The 13,608-nt window shown below is 37.9% G+C and overlaps 2 protein-coding genes across 2 annotated transcripts; one reads left to right on the top strand and one right to left on the bottom strand.

Annotated features, from left to right (window-relative positions):
• Nucleotides 1-1,846: 1,846 nt before the first annotated feature.
• Nucleotides 1,847-6,860, bottom strand: psmd8 (proteasome 26S subunit, non-ATPase 8). The gene is made up of 7 exons (XM_044119489.1): nt 6,697-6,860; nt 5,820-5,892; nt 5,627-5,729; nt 5,353-5,518; nt 3,886-3,986; nt 2,551-2,662; nt 1,847-2,366 (listed from the first exon to the last, which is right to left on the bottom strand). The coding sequence occupies exons 1-7, from the start codon at nt 6,838-6,840 to the stop codon at nt 2,229-2,231; spliced, it is 837 nt and encodes a 278-aa protein (XP_043975424.1). The 5' UTR covers nt 6,841-6,860; the 3' UTR covers nt 1,847-2,228.
• A 1,571-nt stretch (nt 6,861-8,431) lies between these two features.
• nup88 (nucleoporin 88) lies at nt 8,432-11,627 on the top strand. Its single transcript, XM_044119488.1, has 2 exons — nt 8,432-10,115; nt 10,860-11,627. Exons 1-2 carry the CDS (start codon nt 8,469-8,471, stop codon nt 11,373-11,375), a joined length of 2,163 nt encoding a protein of 720 aa, XP_043975423.1. The 5' UTR covers nt 8,432-8,468; the 3' UTR covers nt 11,376-11,627.
• The last annotated feature ends 1,981 nt before the right edge of the window (nt 11,628-13,608 follow it).

Below are 13,608 nucleotides of genomic sequence, written 5' to 3'. Positions count from 1 at the left end.
TATAAATATTTTCGTTTTGTTTTAATGGGGGTTTTTTTGTAAAAAAAAAAAAAAAACCATTAAAATTTAAAAAATTTTAAAATTTTTTGCATGTAGGAGGAAAATAATTCTTCCTAGTCATTAATGGTCTGAAGGTTTCAGAACCGCGGACAGCGACAGGCGGCGCTCCTTACTGCGCGTGCGCAGTAGGAGCTTCATTCTACACAGTTAAATTCATTCCTTTTGGACTTTTTCAATGTTTTTTAAATGGTTTCATGTAATAAACCAAAATATAGCAATTTATAATTGTGAGACGGATAAATGATAAAGCATCTGAAAAGTGTGGCATGCATTTCTATTCATAAAACATGAATGACCTCTGGTTGATACTCCGAAAAAACTACAGAAACAATATATTTTATTTTACAATTTTAAAAATTTCTATAGATATTTTAGTTTTATTTTTTTTAAATATTTGAAAATTGCATGTAGGAGGAAAATAAATGTAGTCATTAATGGAGTGAAGGTTTCAGCACCGCGGACAGCGAACGGCGGCGCTGCCTACTGCGCCTGCGCAGAAGGAACTTTACTCAACGGTTAAATTAATTTTTCAATGCGTTTTTTTGGTCCTTGTGTTATAGATTAAAAGAAGGTGATGTCTAATTGTGAATTTGATGAATAATTTTACGTCTGAATAGTGTGGCATGCATTTGTGTTCATAAAACATGAATAACCTTTGACTGGAAAATGACCAAAGTTACATATTTTATTACATATTTTCAAAATATGCATACATATTTTTGTTTTGTTTTTTTAATAGTTTAAAATGGTGATTATTTTTGCCTTTAGGAGGAATATAACTCTTTTTATACCAATTAATGGAGTGAAGTAACTTTTTAAATATGTATAAATATTTCTGTTTTATTTAATAATAATTTTAAAATGATGATTAATTTTCCTGTAGCAGGAAAATAATTCGTATTATTCATGACTTAGCTCCTCCCCCACAACTTCCCCACTCAGCTCCTTCAGACTAGCCAGCAGCAATTAGCAAACCCCTGGTGGAACTGAGCTCATTATAGGAGCTGCTTCTCAGTGAAACGCTGGTAAAAACATTAAGGGGTTAACACAGGAGCCATGTTGTCATGACTTCCTGAAGGCAGAGTTTCAGAATGAGCAGGAGTTTTTAAAGAGACACAGACCCAATTTTAAGGTGTTGAATAAGGAAGTAACATTTCTGTTAAGTCATATCTGATATATGTAGCATTTTTATAACAACTTAAGCTAACATAATAACTTGATTGTGTCATAAATTGTATGTTTTTTGTATGGAAAACATACAATAGGGGGAAATAACCCCTTTAGGCGGTTATTTGGTGGAATAATCAATGTTGATGGTAGAAATGAATTGAAACTGACTCCACCACTGTGAAGACGGTTTGTTTTTGTGGATTTATGTTTGCTTTAAAGAACTTATGTCTGTCCTTTATCTCTCTGTTATGAAAAAAAGGTATAAAAACCTACTTATTTCTATATTTTTACATATACATATTAATTCTTTTCCCCATTAAATACAGAATAATGTGTAAAGTAAGAAAAGAATGGAGCTAGTATTAAATAAGTTCATTCTTCTGCCTACCGCTCAAACAAATGGTTTTCTAAATGTATATCATCATATTTGACTTGTGGATGTGAATATGTATATATAAAACTAACAAAATTTGCACCTTCTGCTTATAATTTGTTTAAAACATTTTATGAATCTCCTGCAGGATCTTTTCTGAGTTCAATAAATTCAATTCATTTTCAAAAGAAAATTTAGAAAATCAAGCTAGAAATGATACAGCCAAATAAACTCAGAGATAAGTGAAGGATTATTTTCTGAACAGTTTATTGCAAACAAATAATTTTGTTATAATATAAACTGTCCGGGGAGGAAGTGACATCACTGGTTAGAAAACAAATTTTAATGGCGTTCCTTTCAGTTGTGGACACACAAAAAAAAAATACATTTCTGAAAGTAATGAAGAAAATAAAAAGCTATACGAGTTTAATCAAGCTTAAAAAAGAAAAAAGTCCAAGGTAAATGTTGAAAGTAATCCAGATTAAACTCAGTTTGGTCTGTAGAGACGGAGAGAGGAACCTGCAGGTCCGCTCTGACGGAACGGCGGCGCTGGAGTTTGGAGCGGTCTGATGCTTCCTGCCGCGGCGGCGTTTGTCTCTGCATGGCTGAGTGTTCCCGGGGCAGATTACACAATCATTTCCAGGTGTCGTGCGTATAAGATGACCTGCTCCGCCAGCTCTTTGGAGGGGATGTTCACCTCCTCCGTCCGCTGCTGCTGGGTGGTGAAGGTGTAGTAGCCGTCCCGGTTCTGAGTCCAGCCTCTCTGAGGACAAACGGGACAGAAACCTCATCAGGTCGTCGGGTCGTTCTCTAATTCATGTGCAAAAACTTATCTGTTAACATTTCACAGCCTGTGAACTTTCTGTCCTTATTAATGTGACATAAATGTGAAGTTTTAAATGAGGACAAAACGAAGGTCTTTCCGTAACGTGAAATGTTTGTTTTACCTTCTTGGCGTAGTCTGTCATCTTTTTGGGAGAGTTGAAGAAAAGAACTCTGGTTGCTTCACTGAACTGGATCTGTTCGTAGGCCTTTTCTATGCAACCCGCAATCTCATCACTGCAAGAGAAGAAATACATTCATCTCAACGGGGCTGAAGCGATTAATCGTGATTAATCGATTATTTAAATAATTGTCAGCCAGTTTAGTAAACGATTAATTATTAATTGGAGTACAGACTCAAAAAAAGCCGGAAGTAAAACAAAACCTGTATGAAAAATACACACATTTCACATTTAAAAGATCAAAAATCTTCTTTCTCTGTTAATATTTTCCAGCCAGAGCTCCCACAGTTTCAGCATCACCTGGTTAAGATTCTGTAAAAAACTCCTATTAAACATCTTTAGCAATCCAATTATCAGTCCATTAATCCAAAGAAATAATCAATAGATCAGCCTGACACCGTATTGATGTGTGTTAAACTTTTCACATGTTCATGTTAGGAGTAATCTTTAGCTGATTCATTTTTTATTACAAAAATATAAAGCGCTCACTAAGGGAATGTTATATTGTTGCATTTTAGGCAATAAAATGTTATTTTTCTTATTTATTCTTTTAATATTGTATAAAAAGCTTAAGTGGTCTAATAAAAAATCTGCAGAATGTGTTTTTTTTTTAGCAGATTAATCGATTAATCCTCAGAATAATTGATCACTATTATCTGCAGCTGCAAGTGATTCCATAGAAATAAACCTTCACAATCCTTTTTCAGCTGTTTCTACCTCACATGTAGTCAAGAAAATATTTTCCAATACAACTTATAAAACTGCAGAAGCATCATTTTTTTAAATAGGAGAATAAAATATCCATCCATTTACTGTTAAAATTTTATTTTAAAAACGTAGAAATAAAACCATTAGAACCACCGGCAGATTATTTAAATTATGACATGATATAATCTACCAACTAACTAGCATTTTTTAATCAATATTAAAGAGTTAAATACTTAAATGATGCTGAAAAGTTACTTTTGTTTTATTTTAAGTGTAATGAGATATTTGCACTAGAAACTGAAGAAATATTCTTTGCAGTAGTTTGTGTTTTTATCGATAGAGAATCTTGTTCTTTTGTCTCGTTGTGATAAAATAGAAATAAAATATAATATATAAATCAGCTGCTGACCAGAGCAAGATTGTTTTCAGCTCTATTTGCTCTGACCTTTAACCCCTGACAGTTTTCAGTGTGGAAGTTGTTACTGAGTGAAGGATATTCAGATCTAGCCATCAATAATGAAATAAGAGATGCAGGAAGCCACCAAACTTTAGGGTTGATCTGATTCTTACCGGATGGTGTCCAGCAGAATATCTATGAAAAAGTTGTAACTCTCAGCTGGGATGTTTCCTTTGGCCAGGAAAACTTTGTTGTAGCTTCCCTCCATCAGGTACTGAGATGACAAGAGAGGAAGGATTAATTATTCGTATCAGGTTGGGTCGTTGTGGACATGGTGTTGGAGAGAACAACATTTTAGAAACAACACATCCATCAACAACAGGCATTCACACACAGAGCTCGTCTGTGTGGAAGTTTATCTTTAAATGTTTTGATTATACATGAAAATGTGGAAATCCATTTTACTGAGACGAGGAATAAAACAGGACATGAACCAAACCTTCTGTGTCTCAGTATGAAGAGGAAAGTCGATTAAGTTACAATCTGTAGCAGCTTTACCTAACCCGATAAATCTGCAAAAAGCTTAAAAACGACCAGCTGATAAAATGTTGCAAACAGATTTTTTTATTTTTTATTTCACCTGCTGTAATATCTGAGGCATTTTAAAATGCATCAGGATAGAAGAGCACATTTAAACGTGTTTTAATTGGGGATGTTACACAATTTATATTGTTCCATCCATCCATCCATTTTCTGTTCACTCTTGTCCCTAATGGGGTCAGGAGGGTTGCTGGTTCCTCTCCAGCTGCGTTCTGGGTGAGAGGCGGGTTCACCCTGGACAGGTCGCCAGTCTGTCGCAGGGCAGCAGAGAGACATACAGGACACACAACCATTCACACACACACTCACACCTAGGGAGAATTTAGAGAGACAAATTAACCAGACAGTCATGTTTTTGGACTGTGGGAGGAAGCCGGAGAACCCGGAGAGAACCCACCATGCACAGGGAGAACATGCAAACTCCATGCAGAAAGACCCCAGGCCGGGAATCGAACCCAGAACCTTCTTGCTGCAAGGCAACAGCTCTACCAACTGCGCCACTGTGCAGCCCAATTTATATTGTTTTACAATAAAATAAAAACTGCATTTTTTTCTCTTTAGATAAAAGGAAAAATGTGAAAAATCTTTTTTTTAATAAAATTATTTTTACAAAGTATTTTTAAAATAAAAGCAAGTAAAACTATTTTTATTTAAAGAAATTAAAAAGTTATGTAACTGTTATTTAAAAAAACTGTTCTTTCCTTAAAAGTATAAGACAAACCGTACCTTTAAAAATAAATTGTTTAGATAAAAAAGAGAAATAAATATTGTTTGTTAAAATAAAATGAAGAGTTGAAATAAAACTTCATTTTGTAAATGAAGGCTAAAATAATTAAAAACATTTTTTGTAAATAAAATAACAAATTTAGCTGTTCTTTTTGTAAATAAAAAAATCAAAACTGTTCTTTTTTCAACAAAATAAAAAAAAGTTATTCCATTTGTCAGAACAGATTAAATAAAAATGAAATTCAAATGTGTAATAAATAAAAGTAAATTTGGTTTTCTGTCTTCCTGCTGCTTCCAGGAATCAATGACTCCACCTGTTCTAGGGAGACGGGATGTTTGATGTAAATGTTGGTCTGAATATCTCGAGCGCTCAGTCTCTCCAGCTCTGTGTGAAACTCAGACACTCGGTTCTGAGAGAGCAGGAAGAGCAGGTTGAGTCCAAGCAACTGGTGCATGTAGGCGGCTGCAGGAAGTTCATCCCTAAAACACGACAACAAACAAAAAAATATATATCTTACAATAGGAACTCAAGTGTTCAGAATAAATAAATTCTCACAAGAAAGTAAAAGATAAAACATGGGACATTACTTGTAGTCAAAGTAGTAACACTTTAGTTGAGCCATGTATCGCTCAAAAGACGGGATGTCTTTCTTCAGGATGCTCCACAGGGCTCCGATCTCAAGGACATCCCCTGAAACACGAGTCAGTTCTGATTAAAACTAATATTTCATTATAATGTCATACATGACAGCTGGAGCACAACCCGATTCCGTTTACTTACGAGCTAAAATGAGCTGCTGCTTGGTGATCGCAGAGCCACTGGTAGGTAAAAAGTTCAGCTCCAGCAGAGAAACCTGCAAAAAAAAAAAAAAGATAAGCAAAAGATTGTTTACTTCAGTTTTTGTCCAAACCAATTATACTTCCACTGACTGAGTGGACGGTAAGTATGTTATTATAATTTTTGCAATCTTTTCTTTAACTAAAACCTAATTTTAAAAATCAAAGAATTGAAAAGTGTAAGAAAAATAGCACAAAAAGAACCCAAGGGACTAAATTAAACAATCGACTCAAAAAGTAAATAGACAACTGGCAAGTAATAATAACAGAATCATTTTAAAAATGCCTGCAAAATTACTCCAACAATCAGACTTTTTTGTTATAATCCCAGATTTAATGAAAGGTACATTCATTAATATTAGTGTTGAGCTTTTATAGTAAAAAGCTCCGTGCGTATAAACGTTTTTATTGTTTATCGTTGTGTAATTTAGCATTTAAATTATCTGTACAAGTAGAAAAATATGCATCTTCTCTAAAATATACGAATAATTATTACATATTTAAGCAGATTAGACTGTTTTAAATACCGATGTTCTTCAAAGAACACATTATACATTTGTTTATCGAGTTGTAATTAGAGTTCAAAGATTACTTTTAAAACGCTTTAGCGTAAAAATAAAAATAAAAGTTATTACAAAAGTAGATAAGGCTAGAATCAAATGTAGATAATCATAATAACTGCAAAACATTACCTCTGCTAAGCTACGCTAGACTGTTAGCATGCTAGCTATGTTAGCTAATAGCGCTCCAGCTTCAGAGTGTCGAAATAAATCCCAATTTTACTCAAACAAAAACAAATAAATAAACGAGAGCTCTGTCACCTTCAGCTTGCTCAGAAGGTCCCCACATTTATTCAGGTTTGGGTTTTTCTTGTTCCACTCAGCTTTCAGAGTCTCATACAGCCCCGCTGTCTCTTTCAACGCCATGGTGAGTCTGCAAAATGTACGACACCGGGCCACAGTCATACGTTAGGAGGCGTTGCCAAGGGCAGCATGCAACTGACGGGTTCCTATCAGCCCGGAACGTTAAAACAGTCCGCCATATTGGGAAGGGAACCTGACAGCTCTGTTTAACGATTACACAGAAAATATAACATAATACTAGAAAAAATGCTGTTTTAAGCGAAACAGTCGTGAGAATGTATATTTGCAGAATGATTGCTGAAGAAAATGCAAGAAAAAGCAAAAAAAAGCATAAGAACCTGAAATATTTGGAAAAAGCTGAAAACTAAAACATGGGAAAAGAAATAGCATAAATTAGCAATGATAGTAATAGTTCCTTAAAGTAGACATTCCTGACTACATTTTAATGCATAAATTATTCCTGTACAGTTAAATATGTACAGCATCATTTTGTTTGTCAAAAAGCATAAAAAGTTCAAAAATTGTCAGTTACGAGAGTGTATACTCTATCAACTGACAACAGTTAGAGAATTCCACCATAGGATTACATTGTAACCCTGAAAACGATCAAAAATCTGCATAAAACTTAAATCACAAGTGTGAAAAAAACTGTAAGAGATATCAAATTGCAGATACATTTGAATATAGTTTAAAGTCTTGTGACTAGTTTCAAAGTTGAATGGAGTTTCTAGGTTGAAGTAGGCAGAAGTAGTAAGCTGTGAAAAAGCCGAAGATTTTAGCAGAATTTTGTAGAATTTCAGTCTATTTCAATGGGGCTGAAACTTGCACAAAACCACGAATATTTCAAAAAATAAAATAGTGAAGGTTAGCAAAAGACATAGCAATAATGTCCAGAAAAAGCAGAACGCTTTGATATATAAATTAGCACAATTAGTTGAAGTTAGTAGAAGTAGTTAACAACCGTAAAATGTGAGCAGGATCTTAATACGGATATATAATATAATATAATATAATATAATATAATATAATATAATATAATATAATATAATATAATATAATATAATATAATATAATATAATATAATATAATATAATATAATATAATATAATATAATATAAAGTGGGTCAAAGTCACAAACATCTATTGTGTAGATAAACTATTTTTGTGAGATGTAAATACTATTAGAACTGTTTTACTGTATCTATATTTTTGCATGCATTTATTGTCAAAACTCTATTTTGTTGTACTGTTGTCATATTTGCAACTCTACAAAGGAATATGTACCAGGTCTTGCTTGAAAAAAAGATTTCTATTCTCAATGAGACATACCTAAAGGTTACACACATACATATTTCCATGTAATATTTCTAGTTCTGTGGTCTTGCCTCTGAAATGACATGGGGTCTTGATCATTGTCACACAGTAACAGTAATTAGTGTGTTGTCTGATTTTTTATAATTTCTTGATGATCCTACTGTATAATTCAAATATGATGTGTTTAAGTTGTATCAGGGCAAGATATGTAAATGTAATATCCAGTGCTATTTTGTTACATGGCAAAACTATTAACAAGTCACACAGTTTAGTTCTTCATATTTTTATTGTGAGTTAGAGGAAACTGGATATCAGCTTTATTTCTTGTAGTACAAACCTCTGCCGGCAGGTGGCTGTAATGCCCTATAAACATGGCTGTCAAGCCTTGCTAAACACGAAGAAGACGCTGATGACGAATGTTCGGCCAGTTTATCAAGATGGCGGCGTTCAGCGCAGATCGGTGGCTGAATGACTTACCAAATCACACTATTTTCAAGAAGATACGAGAGAGGCTGGACCCGGAGTCCGAGAGAAATGAGAAGGAAACGGCCAAGAACCTGACGTTTTGTCTGGGTGGAGACTTTTTCCTGTGGGACGACTCTGAAGGTGTGTTTTACACCACCAACCTGCGGCAGTTGAACTCCGAGGAGTCCGAAAGCAGCGGGAAGTACCAGACGCTCCAGTGCATCAACCCGCCTCTGTTCCAGGTGTGCCAGCTGCTGCTGAGCCCCACGCAGCACCTCGTCGCACTGGTCGGCCAGAGAGGGATTTCGGTTTTGGAGCTCCCTCAGCGTTGGGGGAAGCGGTCCGAGTTCGAGGGCGGCCGGGAAAAGATCAACTGCAAGACCATCCCTGTGGCGGAGCGCTTCTTCACCAGCTCCCCGTCAGTGAAGCTGCGACAGGCGGCTTGGTACCCGAGCGAAACCGACGAGCCCCACCTGGTTCTGCTCACATCCGACAACACCATCCGATTCTACGCGCTGAAGTCGCCGCACACGCCGGCTAAAGTGCTGCCCGTGTCGCAGTCGGAGGATGAAACCAGCAGCCTCCACCCGCCGGTTCGCTCCTACGCCGCGTCTCTGGGAGAAATAGCAGTCGCCTTTGACTTCGGTTCGGCTTCCGGTCCTCCGCGGCAGCTGGCGGCGCAGTGCTCCAAAAACCAACCAGTTTATCCCCTCTACATCCTCTATGAAAACGGGGAAACCTACGTGAGTTACACCAGCTATACAACCGGCTTCAGCGTGAGCAAACCGGCCGGACCACTGCCCATGTATCCCGCCGCGGAGGACAACTACGGCTACGACGCATGCGCAGTCCTGTGCCTGCCATGCGTCCCCAGCATCCTGGTGATCGCCACGGAAACGGGGATGCTGTATCACTGCGTGGTGCTGGAGTGTGAGGAGGAGGAGGAGTGGATCCGAGGTTCGGAGGCGGTTCCGTCTCTCTACGTGTTTGAATGCGTGGAGCTGGAGCTCACACTCAGAGTGGCAGCGGAGGAGGACGAGCCGCAGGAGTTTGATTTCACCTGCCCCATCAAGCTGCACCGGGACCCGCTGTGTCCGCAGCGGTACCACTGCACCCACGAGGCCGGGGTGCACAGCGTGGGGCTCATCTGGCTCAACAAACTGCAGAAGTTCCTCCAGTCCAACGAGGAGGACAAGGACAGCCTGCAGGAGCTGGCTGCGGAGAAGCGCTGCATCGTGGAGCACATCCTCTGCACCCGGCCGCTGCCCAGCCGCCGCTCGGCTCCGGTCCTCGGCTTCCTCATCGTGTCTGACCTCTCTCTGGGAGCCACCATGATCTGCATCACCTCCAGCTATGACTGCATCATGTTGCCCCTTCTCAGCTCCATTCGCCCTCCCTCTCCGCCGCTGCTTTGCTCTGATCCGGGTCCCGGTTCCACCAGCTCGCCGCTCCGCGGCCTGGCCAGCGACTCCTTCGAGCAGCACATCCGTAGCATCCTGGCGCGGAGCTCCAACAACCCCTTGGTGCTGAAAGCTGGTGACAAGGAGGCGTCCACCCCGCCGGCGGAGTGTCTGCAGCTCCTCAGTAGAGCCACGCAGGTCTTCTTCTTCTTTGGTTCTTAATGGCAGCTAGCATCCATCCACCAATAGCTGCATTTCCATTAACTATAAAACTACGCAAATGGAAATTAGAAAATAAAATTGGTTAATGGAAACACGTCAATTTCGCGAAAAAAAAAAAACCCAGACAAACTCGTTTTTCCATACAGAAGTTTTTGCGCTAGTTTGAGGTGGTTTTTCAGCCATATTTAAATAATTATTTTGCAAAATTACGTCATCGGAGTCACAACAGCCAGATGTTACCACTGGCATAAGCGACAAAGACGACAACAGAAAATAGTGGCATGATTGATAAATCTAATGTATTTCAGTCGCTCCCATCACAAATGTGGGCAAATGTTGAAAAAATAAAATTTTGCATCAAGACATAAAATTAAAATATCAAACATGTATAAGAGAAAATCGGTAAAATACATTAAACAAATATAACTAAAATATCTTGTACATATATTCTTTAAAAGGTTCACTACTAATGTATAGTGAGAGTTTTAACCCTGCATGCATCGCTTAAGAAAAAATGAGTAACATAACCAACATAAAGTGTAACAATTCATAAATATGATGTGATATGTAGGTCCAAGTATTGAAATACATGCACTTATTCTGCAGAAAAACATTTGGGATTACACATTTAATGTAAATGCAAATGGTGTCTTAATAGGATGATTCTCATTATGCCCTTTCAGATTTATTCAATGGTTAACCATTAATTCTGCCATGCAGGTGTTCCGCGAGGAATACATCATGAAGCAGGACATGGCACGCGAGGAGATGGAGAGGAGGGTGAAGCTCCTGACTGGTCAGAAGGTCAAGCAGGTGGAGGAGCTGGCGTCATGCCGGGAGGAGAGGAAGAGTCTGACTGAAGCGGCGGAGAGATTGGCGGACAAATACGAAGACGCAAAGTATCGTCAGGAGGCGCTGATGAATCGGGTGAAGAAGGTTCTGTGCAGCCTGCAGAGCCAGCTGCCCGTCCTGTCCAACAGCGAGAAGGACATGAGGAAGGAGCTGCACAGCGTCAGCGACAAGCTCAAACACCTGGACAACTGCATCCGGCAGGTGAACACCAAGCTGGAATACCAGAAGACGCAGGTGGACAAGGAGATGTCTGCGTCCAAGACGGCCGTCCCGCTCAACGCACAGCAGAAGAAGGTGGTCCAGGACGTCCTGAGGGAGCAGGGACAGCAGATCGGAGACATGATGAAGCAAATCAAAGACATCAAAAATCATTTCAGCTTCTAAACGCTCCCAGGATGTTTCAATGTTTTGGTTTCACTCACGTTTCTGTCATTTGTTGAAAAGCTATGCCAGAAAATTACAACCATTTTCCCCACAACTACATATTTTCTAATTACCATGTGTGCCATCTTTGTTTCATTTCAGTAACTAAGAGCAGAATAAAGACATGTAAATACATTAATACCGAAGAAAAATTACTATTTTTGATGTGATTTGTTAACTTTTAGAATAAAAGAAATAAACTTTCTAACAGTTTTCTTCTGTTCTTGCTGAAACGTATGAACCACGTCTGGTTTGACTGTTTATATAAACACATGTACAGAATTTCCCCCAGAAGTCTAGCTAAGCCCATCTGGTAAGGGTAGTTCACTGTTTCTGTGTCAAAACGTGAAGTTGACAAAAATTATGGAAAGAAAATATAGAAGTTGATGAAATAAAATTAGTCATTAAAAATAATTTAAGAAAAATGTCAATTAGCCTGGTGGGAGGCAAGTAAAGCCTGGTGACCTGCCAGGCTTATAATACTCTGAGGGAAATCCTGTATATATATAAAGTACTTTATATATCAGACTTCTTACTTTGGGATCAGATTCCAAATTTTGTACCACAAACAAGCAAATGTGAGTTAGTATGACAATAAAAAATCCTTGAATCCTAGAGCTGCAGTATGTAACTTAAATGCAAAATATGTTTATAGATATTTGTTAAAACTCATCATGTTGTGACCATTTATGAGACAGCTAATCTGAAAAAATGGAGCTCCTCTGCCTTCTGGTGTGATAACTAGCTAAGATGAGCCTAGCGCTGTTAATCACCTCTAATACACTACTTCTTTCTAACAGCAGAGCCTGACGTGAATGCTAAGGCTAGTTAGCATAGCCAATAATTGGATAAACCGTTTTCCTGTATCTGTAAGCTGTTTCTCCACCATTAGCACATTTAGCAGCACGTACATAAGGTTGATTGACAATTCAGTGAATCCAGAAGTACTCAAGTAAAAGTAGCAACACTTCATAATAAAGTTACTCAAGTAAAAATACTTCTCAAAGTAAAATGGTTACTCAAGTAAATGTCACGAGTTACTACTGAACTCGGCTCATATTAAACTGTCACAACATGGTTACAGTTTTAACAGATATCCAAAAATAAAAAATAAATAAAAGTTATATACTGCAGCTTTAAAGTGTAGAAAAAATATCAAAGATTAATCTTTTACTAATATATTAGCACATCTAGGGGCATTACAGAATTAAATATCTAACACAATGGAATCCAAACTTTAATCAAATGGGCCAAAAGGACTCAAGGGTCAAAATAAAAGTTTTTTTAAATTATAAACTAAACTTAACATGCAGTACATAAATTAAACAAATAGTTACTGGAAAAGGATGTGTAAATGATTCTAGATCCAAAACTTAAAAAGTGTTCTGCAGGTTTGCCTTACTAGGAATCAATCGAAATAAAATAAAATAAAAGTTTAATAAAATCTAATTAATAAAATCAGGACTTATGACACTTTTTCTTTGAATTCATTAAAGCAGATTTGGGTGAAGCAAAGTTAGCTTTTGAGTGAAAGTCTTTGGTTCTTGAAGAAAATGCAAAAAGAGAATCCTTTGTGTTCAAGCCAATATTTTCTATTTTAAGACTATTTTACTTGTTTGTGATAATTTTGCCTAAATTTCTTTTGTTATCCTGAAGTCAAGGTCCACACACAATCAGTCCTGTAGCCGCAATTTGGACCCCCCTGATATAACAACTTCGACTTATTTTCTGGTGAAAACTTGTTGAAGTGAATAAAAAAGGAAAACCTTCCTCCACCAGATGTCGCTCCTTCCCCGCAGAAGATGGCCGCCGCTCTGCTTCCACCGCAGCTTTGAGGAATTCCCCGCATGTCCGCTGCTGCGTGACGTACAAGCGGAGACCCCGGTTTTGTTGAGTAAGCTCTGCTGTTGGGGTCATCTGCTGCAACCTGCCTGTTTCTCCCTCTGTTGCTGTAATGTTGATCTGGTCACAAAGCATTTTAAATGATTTATGACTCTTTTCAGTCAGGCATTGTTCGAACTGCCCCTGAGATTTTCCTTCACTCTGATTTCTAAACACGCTTAAAATACACAAATAAGCGGAGTTTGTGACCATATAAGGTTCGTTTCAGCTGGATTTTATCTTGTTTTGCACATTAGCCCAGATTTTCCTTCTCAAAACACACATTGGAGGGTGTGGCGTTCTTCCACTCAGA

This window comes from Gambusia affinis, linkage group LG06 (genome assembly GCF_019740435.1).
Source record: "Gambusia affinis linkage group LG06, SWU_Gaff_1.0, whole genome shotgun sequence".
Taxonomy (NCBI): domain Eukaryota; kingdom Metazoa; phylum Chordata; class Actinopteri; order Cyprinodontiformes; family Poeciliidae; genus Gambusia; species Gambusia affinis.
The sequence above is the reverse complement of the archived record's forward strand: the minus strand, read 5'-3'. Positions and strand labels throughout refer to the sequence as shown.